The 11,561-nt window shown below is 59.8% G+C and overlaps 1 protein-coding gene across 2 annotated transcripts; it reads left to right on the top strand.

The window, feature by feature from the left end:
• Nucleotides 1–23: 23 nt before the first annotated feature.
• LRCH4 (leucine rich repeats and calponin homology domain containing 4) lies at nt 24–11,466 on the top strand. Of its 2 annotated transcripts, XM_032756086.2 has the most exons (18): nt 26–351; nt 3,818–3,962; nt 4,110–4,236; nt 4,396–4,501; nt 7,332–7,468; nt 7,607–7,719; nt 7,860–7,959; nt 8,206–8,296; nt 8,378–8,454; nt 8,560–8,621; nt 8,729–8,845; nt 8,966–9,034; nt 9,112–9,215; nt 9,340–9,423; nt 9,788–9,873; nt 10,102–10,239; nt 10,328–10,405; nt 10,822–11,466. In XM_032756086.2, the coding sequence occupies exons 1-18, from the start codon at nt 132–134 to the stop codon at nt 11,017–11,019; spliced, it is 2,052 nt and encodes a 683-aa protein (XP_032611977.1). In that variant the 5' UTR covers nt 26–131; the 3' UTR covers nt 11,020–11,466. The 2 variants fall into 2 exon arrangements, with proteins under 2 accessions (XP_032611978.1, XP_032611977.1); XM_032756087.2 differs by lacking the exon at nt 10,102–10,239 and having other exon boundaries at nt 24–351.
• Nucleotides 11,467–11,561: the final 95 nt, after the last annotated feature.

The following is an 11,561-nucleotide window of genomic DNA, read 5'->3' as shown; positions in this document are numbered from 1 at the left end:
TACGATTGGTCCGTCGGGTCCCGGACGCCGCTCCCTCCCCCTTGAGGCAACTACGGCGGCTCCAAGGAGGGGGTGCGGGAAGGAGGGACGGCCGGTCCCGTCAGTCAGGCAGCGGGAGCCGCCGGGAGCGGATGGCGGCGGCCGTAGCGGCTCCGCTCGTCGCTGGGGGTGAGGAGGCGGCAGCCACGACCTCTGTGCCCGGGTCTGCGGGTCTGCCGGGGAGCCGCAGTGCAGAGCGGGCCCTAGAGGAGGCCGTGGCCACCGGGACCCTGAACCTGTCTAACCGGCGCTTGAAGCACTTCCCCCGGGGCGCGGCCCGTAGCTACGACCTGTCAGACATCACCCAGGCTGGTGAGTGCAGCCGGGCCGCGGGCCCGACCGGGACCCTCATTTGCATAGCCCCACCCCGGACCCCGCCCAGCCCGGGAGTCGGGCCCGCCCAACCCCACCTGGCGGCCAGGGTTGCTGCCCCTCCTGATTGCCGTAAACCTGCAGCAACCTCCTCCCGTCTTTGAGAACCTCCTAGGCAATGAACGTGCTTCTTGTTTGCACAGAATGCCCGGCGCCTCCGAGCGTTGGGAGAGATTTCTCCTTTCTCTTTATTTGCATAGCTGCGCACCTGTAGGATGGTCCCGCCCCTCACCTGGTTGGCTTATTTACATGATCTCTTAACCTCAGCTCCAATCGGTCTATGAAGCAGTCCCCACGCGCTCCTCTAATAACTGCTTTCTCTCCCTCTTCATCAACACCTCTTAACCCCCGTCCCACCGAGATCCGAGCAGCCCCGGGCACCCCCTTCGCAGTGACTGGCCCCTAAGCCCGAGGTTTCTGCTTTCTGTGCCGCAACCCCGCTCCCTAAGGTCCTGGCTCTCTCCACTGTCCACGCAGCCCTCCAGCCTATGGGAAAGAAGCAAATGTCTACCTCCCTTCACTCTTTTCTCCCTGAGCTCTTCCGCCTATTATCCCCAACCCGCTTATCTGAGATTCCTCCTCCTCCTTCCTAAGCCTGTGAGGTCACTGTGGAGCCTGTGACCTCATAGGGATCTTAGAATTCCCATTTCAGTTTTTGCTTTACCCCAGGGGAGGGACTTGAGGCCGTTGCTGGAGGGAAAGAAGTCTTATCTGCTAGCTGGGAGTGCTGGCCAGCTAGAGACTGTCCTTCCGCGCCTCCACCAGCAGGATGTGTCCAACCATGCACCTCCACCCTGGTGTCTGTGGATGGTAGGGGGTGGGGGACTTAACTGTGACAGGTGAGTCAGGCCTCAGCTACTCAGGAGGCAGCCTATGACCTTGGGCCGGCAACTGGGGGTGGGGATCAGGATCAGGGAGGAGGACTGCATTCCCGAAGCCTCACCCTAGCCCAGGCCTCTTCCTCCTCTCCATCTGCAGGGTGAGGGACCAGAGCTGGAGGAAAGTGCTTATTTCTCCCTAAGCAGGTGCCTGCTCACCTGGGAACACTCAGGCCGGCACTGGCACACGCCCTCTCCCCTCTTCTGGGGAGAACCAGTCGAAACCTCCCCACTGATCTCGCCTGCTCTGCAACACGTGAGATCGGGAATGAGTGAGCTCCAGGAGCCGTTCCTACCCCTTACAGCCCGGTTCCCTCCCACCCCCACCTAACCCCATGCTCCAGATTGACCTCAGCAGCTGTGTGACACTCACTGTCTGTTCCCTTCCCCTCCCCCTTGGTTGTTTTTTTGACAAAGACCAAATGTTATTCTTTACTTCCTTAGGCTGTCTCTCCCTGTGTGGACTCTTGGGGAAAACTACCCGGAGCTCCCCAGCCCCTCCCAGCTCCTGCCCTCTGCCACCTCCTCCCCCAGCATTCCGGCTCAGGGTGCAGCCGCGCTCCTGTGAGCTTGCAGGGGAAAATCCCAGCTTCCCGAGAACCCTCCTCTGCCCCACTCTCCACGCAGGAATCCTCAGTCCTTCCAGGGCCCAGGTTCTAGGCCAAGTGGAGTCCCTCTTGTCCAGAATTCTCTCCTCTGTCCCCTGTCCCCAAACAGGGTGCTTACAGGCTGGTGCAGAAAGGGGAAGTGACAAAAACATACAGTTGCCCCTACCCTGCCCTCCATCTCTCCTCGCCCTCCAAGCAGACGAAAAGCATCAGTGCCTTGCTGCCTGGACTGCCTTGAGCCTTCCCCTCCCGTCTCCCATCTCTTTCTGAGTGTCTTCTCTGCGTGTCCCCTATGTCTTGGGTCCCTGATCTCCCTTGGACTAGGCTCCCTGGGGTGATAGTAGGAAGAATCCTGAGGTGGCGGGGAGGGGCCATCTTGCGAAGGAGAAGTGCAGCTCATTCTCTCCCAGACCACATCCTGTGCCCCCTGTGCCCTGTCTCCTGCCTGAGCTCCCTTCTGCTCCTAGCTTTTGTCTTCGCCACCGTCTACCCCATCAGAACTCTGAGAACTCGGTCTCCACCCCCTTCGTCCACATGCACACACACAAACACATTTGCCGACACAGAGAAAGCGGGCAGGTGGAGGCGAGGCTGGGAGGGGCAGATGCTGTGCCCCCACCCTCTCCAGAACGGTCATCTCCCAGGCTAGGGCTTCTGTCTGTGCACCAGGGCTGGGCAGAGAGGAAGAGAGAGGGGTCCTGGGGCATCAGGCTGTTATCCACCCTGGTAAACACGGGGCCTACCAGAGCCAGAACCTGACAGATTGTTTCTACTTCATTTCCTGTCACAAGACTCATTTCCTTGGGGGATATACCCAGCTTCTCCTCTCCTCTGCTTGCTTTTGCTGGCCTGCCCTTCCCTGAGAAGGGCCCTTGGAGAAGCTCACCAGGTCTGTGGCCTGGGACTCCCCATCGCGGGCCCTGGGCCCCTCCCAGGACAGGCTGGGCCAAGGAAACAGAAAGGCAGGCTTCTCCAGGTCTAAGCCGTTAGTGGCTCCGTGCTAGAGGGAATCCCGAGGCCGCCAGCCTCCGCATAGCAAGGCGGTGCTCCAGATAACAGGGTGATTGTAGACCCCAGCACCCCCCAACACTCTCCACCCTCACCATGCCTGAGATGCTCACACAGTTGCTGATCTCTTGAAGTCTGTGTCAGTAAGAGAGGAAGCAGAGCGGGGCTGCTAGGGCTAGCAGAGGGTAGGAAAGATGCCTGCCCTGGGCCAGAGAAGCCCAGATGGGAGGGACCTGGGAACTCCAGCTCCCATCTCCAACCAGGTCTTCTTGCCCTTCCCTCCCAGCCCTTGGGAATCAGTAACTTTATGGTACTTTGGACTTGGCTTGCTGGTCCTTGGGGCTGGAGAAAAACTCGTCTGGTGTCAGGGACTTAATCTCTAGAACCAAGATAGAGTGACCTGTGGTTTTTCCCGTGTTGAAAACACACTGGAGTAGGGAAGAAGGGCCCCGAGGAGGGATGGGCTCTCCCTGTGGTTTGCCCCAGGGGTTTCCCATATTCCCTCCGGGAGCCCCCCAGCCCCTCGCCTTACTGTTTTCCCGTGAGCACCAACCCCTCCTCTCACCTTCTGTCCTCCACCTCACCTGGCATCTCTGAACAGGAACCACAGGAGTTAGAGACTCCAGCTGCTCTCCAGGATAGCCCTCCACTGACATTCCCCAACCCCCAAGTCTGAGGCTTCTCCAGCCCAGTGACACTAAGGCCTTTGCCTTCCCTGTGCCATTCTGGTCACGCCTGGAATGTGCTCCCATTGGCAGAAGGCTTTGTTATCTCTCCTGGGAGGCCACATTGATGGCCTTGAATCTTTAGGTCTGGAGGTTAGGGAGCAGGCAGCCGGCTCTGGAGGGACTGAAGGTCCTGTCCGGGGCTGGGCCTTTCCGCAACTCTCCCCTGACACCTCCTTTTCCCTAGACCTGTCCCGGAACCGGTTTCCCGAGGTGCCCGAGGCAGCGTGCCAGCTGGTGTCCCTGGAGGGCCTGAGCCTCTACCACAATTGCCTGAGATGCCTGAACCCAGCCTTGGGGAATCTCACAGCCCTCACCTACCTCAACCTCAGGTAGGGAGGCTGAGCCAGGGCCACGTGGGAGCGTGTCCTTCTCAGTCTCAAGTACTACTGAGTGACCCACCCGGTGACCCTGAGAGGATGGCAGTGCTGGGATGCCATGCCTGGGGAGCCAGCCCGCTGCCTTTCTCCCTTCCACAGCCGAAACCAGCTGTCGTTGCTGCCACCCTACATCTGCCAGCTGCCCCTGAGGGTCCTCATCATCAGCAACAACAAGCTGGGAACCCTGCCCCCTGACATCGGCACCCTGGGAAGCCTGCGACAGCTTGTGAGAATGGGGACAGGGCCAGGAAAGGGACTCCTGAGCCAGGCAGCAGGGACCTTCTAGGGGGAGGTTGGGGAGGGCCTGGAGCAAAGACAGAGACGGGAGGCTGGGTTCTGCTGGGCCTGGTCTCATGGCCCCTTCCCACTGCCTTCCTGATACCAGGATGTGAGCAGCAACGAGCTCCAATCCCTGCCCGCAGAACTGTGTGGCCTCTCTTCCCTGCGGGACCTCAATGTCCGGAGGAACCAGCTCAGTACGCTGCCTGAAGGTGAGAAGAATGAAGAACTGGAGAGGAGGTGTTTGTGTGTGCGTCCCAGTTGGCTCAGGCTGCGGTAACGAAAACACTGCAGACTGGGTAGCTTATACATGGCAGGCATTCATTTTTCACAGTTCTGGAAGCTGAAGTTCAGGATCTGGGTGCTTCCATGGTCAGCTTCTGGCAGGGTGCTTTTCCTGGCTGCAGACTGCCGGCTCCTCGTGGTACTCTCCAATGGCGGAGAGCAGAGACAGCCCTCTGGGGCCTCTTTGATAAAGAAGCACAACTCTCACTGATGAGGGCTCCACCCTCATGATCTCAATTCCCTCCCTAAGGCCTTGCTTCCTAATCCCATCACTTTGGGGGTTAGGATTTCAGCAGAGGACTTTTTGGGGGACACATTTCAGTCCATAACAGTGTATGTGCTTTGAAGAGGTTACAGGCCAGGAATCTTCAGAGGAGAATTACACCTTCATTGCCCAGGCTTTTGCAGTATATAAAACGAACTGTAAACGATCTGATTTGATCTTGACCTAGCAACCCTCTGATGCTGGCAGGGCGCAGATGAGCAGCTCTGTTAGAAACGTGGACACAGGCACAGAAGGGGAGCTGGTGGGTGCATCAGCTCCAGGTAGACTGGCAAGGTCAGAGGGGGCCTTCAAGGTCACCCAGCAGCCCTGCTCATCCCAGCAGGGGCTCTCAAACAACTGAGTCAGGGGATGCTCCGCCACTCCTCCTGGAGATGCCAGGGCCAGTGCCAGGGCCCAAGTGGCGCATTTAATGTGCTCGTTGTGATGCACTGATAGCCTCTGCCCCAAAGCAGGCATGCCTTTTGTTCAGCAGGCAGCAGTGTGTGTTTGTGTCTGTGTGTGTTGTTTATGTCTTGTGTGTGTGTCTGTGTGCATGTGTGTGTGTATGTGTTGTGTCTATGTGTCTGTGTCTATGTGCATGTGTATGTGTGTGTGTGTGTGTGTCTGTGTTTGTGTGTGTGTTATGTTTATGTCTGCGTTATGTCGTGTGTGTGTTTGTGTCTGTGTGCATGTGGATGTGTTTGTGTCTGTGTGTGTCTTTGTGTATATGTTGTGTGTGTTTATGTCTGTGTTGTGTGTGTTTATGTCTGTGTGTTCTGTGTGTTGTGTGTATGTGTATGTGTTGTGTGTGTTTGTGTGTTGTGTGTGTGTGTACGTGTGTTGTTTGTGTGTGTGTGTGTGTGTGTGTATGATTCCTGTGTTTTAGGTTGGGACCGGGTAGATGCGGGTGATGTGACTAAGATCTGGGGTCATCTCTTAGGGATTTAATGGCTTCTTGAGGAGAGACAAACAGTCATAGGGAAGTTCCGTGGCGGGTTCCCCGGACGGGGGCTAGAGGGAGGCGGCACTGGACTCTGCGTAGGGGACCTGGGGAAGACTTCACCTGAGGCGCAGGCGCAGTGGGAGCCGGCCATTGAAGGAGAATTCCCCACCCTTCTGCATCCAGGCAGAGGACCCAGCATGTGCAAAGCATGGGTTTAGGAAGGCAAGCCAGGCGTGGCAGGAAGGCCTGTGCCATCCTCGACTGTGAACTTGGTTTTGAAGAACAAGGAGGGAGTGAGGTGGTCATCCACTTTCCCTGTTTCCCCACTCCCTGACCCTTTCTGTACCTGCCCTCTTCCTTCCCAGTCAAAAGGGGTAGGAAGGGCTCTCTCTGGGCCATAAAAAGAAATCCAAGCAAGATGCCCCGGGGACAGAGGCAAGAGCAATGAGTTCCATCCAATCTGGGATGTCTGGAAAGATCCACCGATGTGGTGACGCTTGAGCTGAACCTTGAAAGATGGATGGACGGGGAAAATGGAGTTCTCCTAGCTGAGCAAACAGCACCTGGGAAGGCTCAGAAGCTGAGGGCCCGGAGGGGTGGGCAGTGAGGTGGGAAACGTGCGTGGAGCCAGGTCATGGAAGCCTTCCTCATGCTGGGTTAGGGAGCTGTGGTTTTTATTCTGTGCTTAGGGCCACCATGAATCCAGACTGTGCCTTTTATTTATTTATTTATTTATTTTTGAGACAGAGTCTTGCTCTGTCGCCCAGGCTGGAGGCAGTGGTGTGATCTCAGCTCACCACAAGCTCCGCCTCCCAGGTTCACGCCATTCTGCTGCCTCAGCCTCCCAAGTAGCTGGGACCACAGGCATCCGCCACCACACCCGGCTAATTTTTTGTATTTTTAGTAAAGACAGGGTTTCACCATGTTAGCCAGGGTGGTCTCGATCTTTTGATCTTGTGATCCACCTGCCTCGGCCTCCCAAAGTGCTGGGATTATAGGCGTGAGCCACCGCGCCAGGCCCAGACTGTGCCTTTTTAAGATGAGCAAAAAGCACCTTTCCCTGTGGGCAGGCAGCACTTCATGCAGGGTGCAGTGCTGGGCCCGTGCTGGGGAGAGGGGACTCCCGGGTGGCCACAACCCGCTTAACATCGGCAGCCCTGGCTGCATGTCACAGGAGGTGTTTGAACAGGGTTTGTGTCTTGTGCTGATCATTTGAAAATGGAGGGTGGGTTGGAGTGTGGGGTGGGCAGGCGAGGAGATGAGGAGGGACAGACAGGGCTGGGTGGGACCTGACATCCGGATGGGCCTTCCCGGGGAGGCTGAGCCGACGTCCGGATGGCCCTCTCTGGGAGGCTGGCTTAGACTGTGGACCAGAATCGCGTGGAGAGAGGAGCAGGGAGGTTGTTCCCGGGGAATGACTTGAGCCACCCAGGGGAGAGGCTGTGCTGCACCCAGGGTGACTGGCCAGCTGAAGCCAAGGGCAAGGGAGTGAGCGTGAGGCCACAGCCCTGAGCATGCTCCTGACTCTTCCCTTGCCCACCTGCTCCAGAGCTGGGGGACCTCCCTCTGGTCCGCCTGGATTTCTCCTGTAACCGTGTCTCCCGCATCCCGGTCTCCTTCTGCCGCCTCAGGCACCTGCAGGTCATTCTGCTGGACAGCAACCCTCTGCAGAGTCCGCCTGCCCAGGTGAGGCGGGTGCCTGGGGGGCCACGGGGACAGGGGTGTGGCTAGGCAGGAGTGGGGTTGGTCCCCTTGGGTAGCTGAGCAGGATCCGGGGAGCTGCCCTCCCTGCCAACTCCCTGGTGTGTGTTGCCCCACACACAGGTCTGCCTGAAGGGGAAACTTCATATCTTCAAGTACTTGTCCACAGAGGCCGGGCAGCGTGGGTCGGCCCTGGGGGACCTGGCCCCTTCTCGGCCCCCGAGTTTCAGTCCCTGGTAAGTCCTAGGTGGGGAGGAAGAAAGCCCTGGGTTACTGAATGCCCCTTCCCAGCCCCAGGCACCCCCTGCTTTCTGGCAGGAGGTTGTGGGGCTGTTGTCCAGCATCAGGCTGACCAGATCTGCCTGGCTGGCCCCAGCCCTGCAGAGGATCTGTTTCCGGGACATCGGTACAATGGCGGGCTGGACTCAGGCTTCCACAGCGTTGATAGTGGCAGCAAGAGGTGGTCTGGAAATGAGGTAAGGGCATCCTGTCCATGGGAGATTGAGGGTATCAGCCCTGGGAGAGCACCTCTGAACTGGGGACCTCCAAATTGCAGGGTGGCAGGCAGAGGCTGGAGCTGTCCTCTTCCTTCCCTCTGCCCAGCATCCCAGGGAAGGGCTGGTTCAGCAGAGACCCTGAGCTTAGTCCCACACAGGACGCCCCACGTCCCGAGCCCCCATGTGCAGAGAGGCCATCTCCCATCTCTGCCTCTGCCTTTACAGTCAACAGATGAATTTTCAGAGCTGTCATTCCGGATCTCAGAGCTGGCCCGGGAGCCCCGGGGGCCCAGAGAACGCAAGGAGGACGGCTCAGGTGAGTAGCAGGGCTGGCTGGGAGCTGGGCTGGACCAGGGCCTGGGTCCCTGCTCACTTGCTGACATGCTGGCGTCCCCAGCGGACGGAGACCCTGAGCAGATTGACTTCATCGACAGCCACGTCCCCGAGGAGGATGAAGAGCGAGGCAGTGTGGAGGTGAGAGCCCAGCTGTGCCTCTCCCAAGGGAGGGGAGCTGGAGGAGGGGACAGGGTAGGCATGGGCACAGGCCTGCTCTCAGCTGCTCTGCTGTTCTCTCCTTAGGAGCAGCGACCACCCGAATTAAGCCCTGGGGCAGGGGACAGGGAGAGGGCACCAAGCAGCAGGTACCCCAAGCCCCCTAACTGACGCCACTGCCCGATCCTCCCACCCCCCAACCCCCTCCTTCCCTGACCCCGGGGTCTGCCCCTCTTGCCCTGTCTTGGTACCTCAGGCGGGAGGAGCCGGCAGGAGAGGAGCGGCGGCGTCCGGACACCTTGCAGCTGTGGCAGGAGCGGGAACGGCGGCAGCAGCAGCAGAGCGGGGCGTGGGGGGCCCCCAGGAAGGATAGGTGGGACCCAGGGCCGCCCGGGCTGTTGCTGGACACTGAGCCCTGGAAATGGGGCCACTGAGCCCCGCTGAGCCGTTCTGCCTCGGGGCTAGCTGCTGACCCCACCTCTCCTTGTTCCAGCCTCTTGAAGCCAGGGCTCAGGGCTGTTGTGGGAGGGGCCGCCGCCGTGTCCACTCAAGCCATGCACAAGTAGGTTTCCTGCCAGCATCCCCTCCCCACTCCTCTTCCTATGACCATCCCTCTAACTCCCTTCTGTCTCTCCTCAGTGGCCCGCCTAAGTCCAGTGCCTCCCAAGTGGGGGCTGCAGCGGGGCAGGGAGCCCCCGCCCCTGCCCCCGCCTCCCAAGAGCCCCTTCCCATAGCTGGACCAGGTGGGACAGGGATTTTGGGAGGAGGATGGGGCCTGTGTTGGTGAGGGCTGGTTGGGAGAGAGGGACACAGAGGGAATGCCTATCTCACCTGCCCCTGTCGCTGTGTCCCTGCTTCCGGCCCCAGCGACAGCACCTGCTCCACGGCCGCTTGGCTCCATTCAGAGACCAAACAGCTTTCTCTTCCGTTCCTCCTCTCAGAGTGGCTCAGGTGGGTGTCCCGCCCTCCCCAGTGCTGACCCAGTGCTTGCCAGCACCAACTGCTACATCACCCTTCTGCCCTGGGAGCCCTCTGGGTCTGTTGTACCTTTGTGTTGAAAATCCCACAAGCAAGCCAGGTGTGGTGGCTCACACCTGTAATCGCAGCACTTTAGGAGGCCCAGGTGGGAGGATCGCTTGAGCCCAGGAATTCAAGACCAGCCTGGGTAACATAGCGAGACCCCATCTCCATGAAATAGAAAAAGAAAATCCCACAAGCAGAGAGGCAGGAGGTGTGGGTGCCAGGCCACCGGGACCCAGCTACAGAGTCAGTGGTGAGCAGTAGAGGCAGCCCCATGCCCCCCTTTTTCTCCTAGGCCCTTCCTCACCAGACTCTGTCCTGAGACCTCGGCGGTCCCCCCAGGTTCCAGATGAGAAGGACTTAATGACTCAGCTGCGCCAGGTGAGCAGAGGCGGGAGCTGCGTGGCAGGGGCCTGGGCCGGGCACTTCCTTATGTTGCTGTCCTTGGGACCAGCCTCCCTCCACATCCTCTGTGCCCACTCTGGCACCTCCCCTGAGGACAGGAAGGGACAGGCACAAGTTCCCTGCTAGCCCTGAGCCCCCCACTCTCCCTGCCTCCCAGACACCTCTCCTTCCCTGACCCCTGCTCTATGTGGTCTACACTCCCAGGTCCTTGAGTCCCGGCTGCAGCAGCCCCTGCCCGAGGACCTGGCTGAGGCTCTGGCCAGCGGGGTCATCCTGTGCCAGCTGGCCAACCAGCTACGGCCACGCTCAGTGCCCTTCATCCATGTGCCCTCCCCTGCTGTGGTCAGTTGGGGCCAGGGAAGAGGTGGGGGATGGGCCGGGGCGCCTGTGGCCTCTCCCTTACCACATTTTCTTCTTTCACCCACCCCAGCCAAAACTGAGTGCCCTCAAGGCTCGGAAGAATGTGGAGAGTTTCCTAGAAGCCTGTCGAAAAATGGGGGTGCCTGAGGTATGGGGGCTGCTTTCTAAAGAGTGGTGGCATGCCGGGCTCAGGCGAGCATGTGGCATGGATGGTGGGCTTCCATTTGCAGCGGGTGTCTGCTCTCAGATGGAGACACAGGCTGCCCCTGCCCTGCTTGGCATGCCCCCTGCCCTGCATGTCACCTGTCCTATACATCCCCTGCCCTGCGGGCCCTATCTTGTCCTGCATGTCACCTGCTCAGTACACCCCCTGCCCTGCATGTCACCTGTCCTGCACATGCCCTGCCCTGCACTCCTCCTGCCCTGCACTCCCCCTCCCTGGCACGTCAGCATGTGGGCGTGGTTCTGGCCCCAGCACGTGAGCGCAGGGGTGGGAGGGACTGTCTTGCTGCTGCTGCTGACGTCTGTCCCTTGTCCTTGTCCACCTGCTCTCCTCTCCCCCAGGCTGACCTGTGCTCGCCCTCGGATCTCCTCCAGGGCACTGCCCGGGGGCTGCGGACCACGCTGGAGGCCGTGAAGTGGGTGGGGGGCAAGGCCCTACCACCCCTCTGGCCCCCCTCTGGTCTGGGTGGCTTCGTCGTCTTCTACGTGGTCCTCATGCTGCTGCTCTATGTCACCTACACTCGGCTCCTGGGTTCCTAGGCCCCAAAATCGGCCCTCCCTTGCCCCTTTCCCTCCCCCTCTATTTATAAGGCCCCTGCTCCACCCGACCCCACTTGCGGTGCCTTCAGCCCCGACCAAAGACACTAGTGCACCCTCTTCGCAGACACTGACCTCAGAGGCCCCACTCTGGTGTCCCCAGACCCTGGGCCCCCAGCCTCTGGCCTCCCTCCAGTAGCCCCACGAGTTCCCACCTCTCAGTGCTGATGGTGCCTTCATGTCCCCGCTGGCCCTGCCCCTGCCCTTCGTGCCCCGTGAGGGGTGGCAGGAGCTGGAGTCTCCCCCTTCCTCCTGTGCCCTCCCCTTCCCCCCCAACAGCTGCTATGGGGGGGCTAAATTATCTCTATTTTGTAGAGAGGATCTATATTTGTAGGGATGCGGGGCCCAGGCCGGGTCCCTATCTCTTGTGTATAAACTGTACAGACCGTGGCCGCCCTGCCTGTGTGTGTGTGTGTATGTTTGCGCGCGTCTGCTCCCCGTGGTGATGGCTGTGGCCATGGCTCTGTGCCCACCAGCATCTCCCT

Source organism: Hylobates moloch, unplaced genomic scaffold (genome assembly GCF_009828535.3).
Source record: "Hylobates moloch isolate HMO894 unplaced genomic scaffold, HMol_V3 SCAFFOLD_1, whole genome shotgun sequence".
Classification (NCBI taxonomy): domain Eukaryota; kingdom Metazoa; phylum Chordata; class Mammalia; order Primates; family Hylobatidae; genus Hylobates; species Hylobates moloch.
The sequence above is the reverse complement of the archived record's forward strand: the minus strand, read 5'-3'. Positions and strand labels throughout refer to the sequence as shown.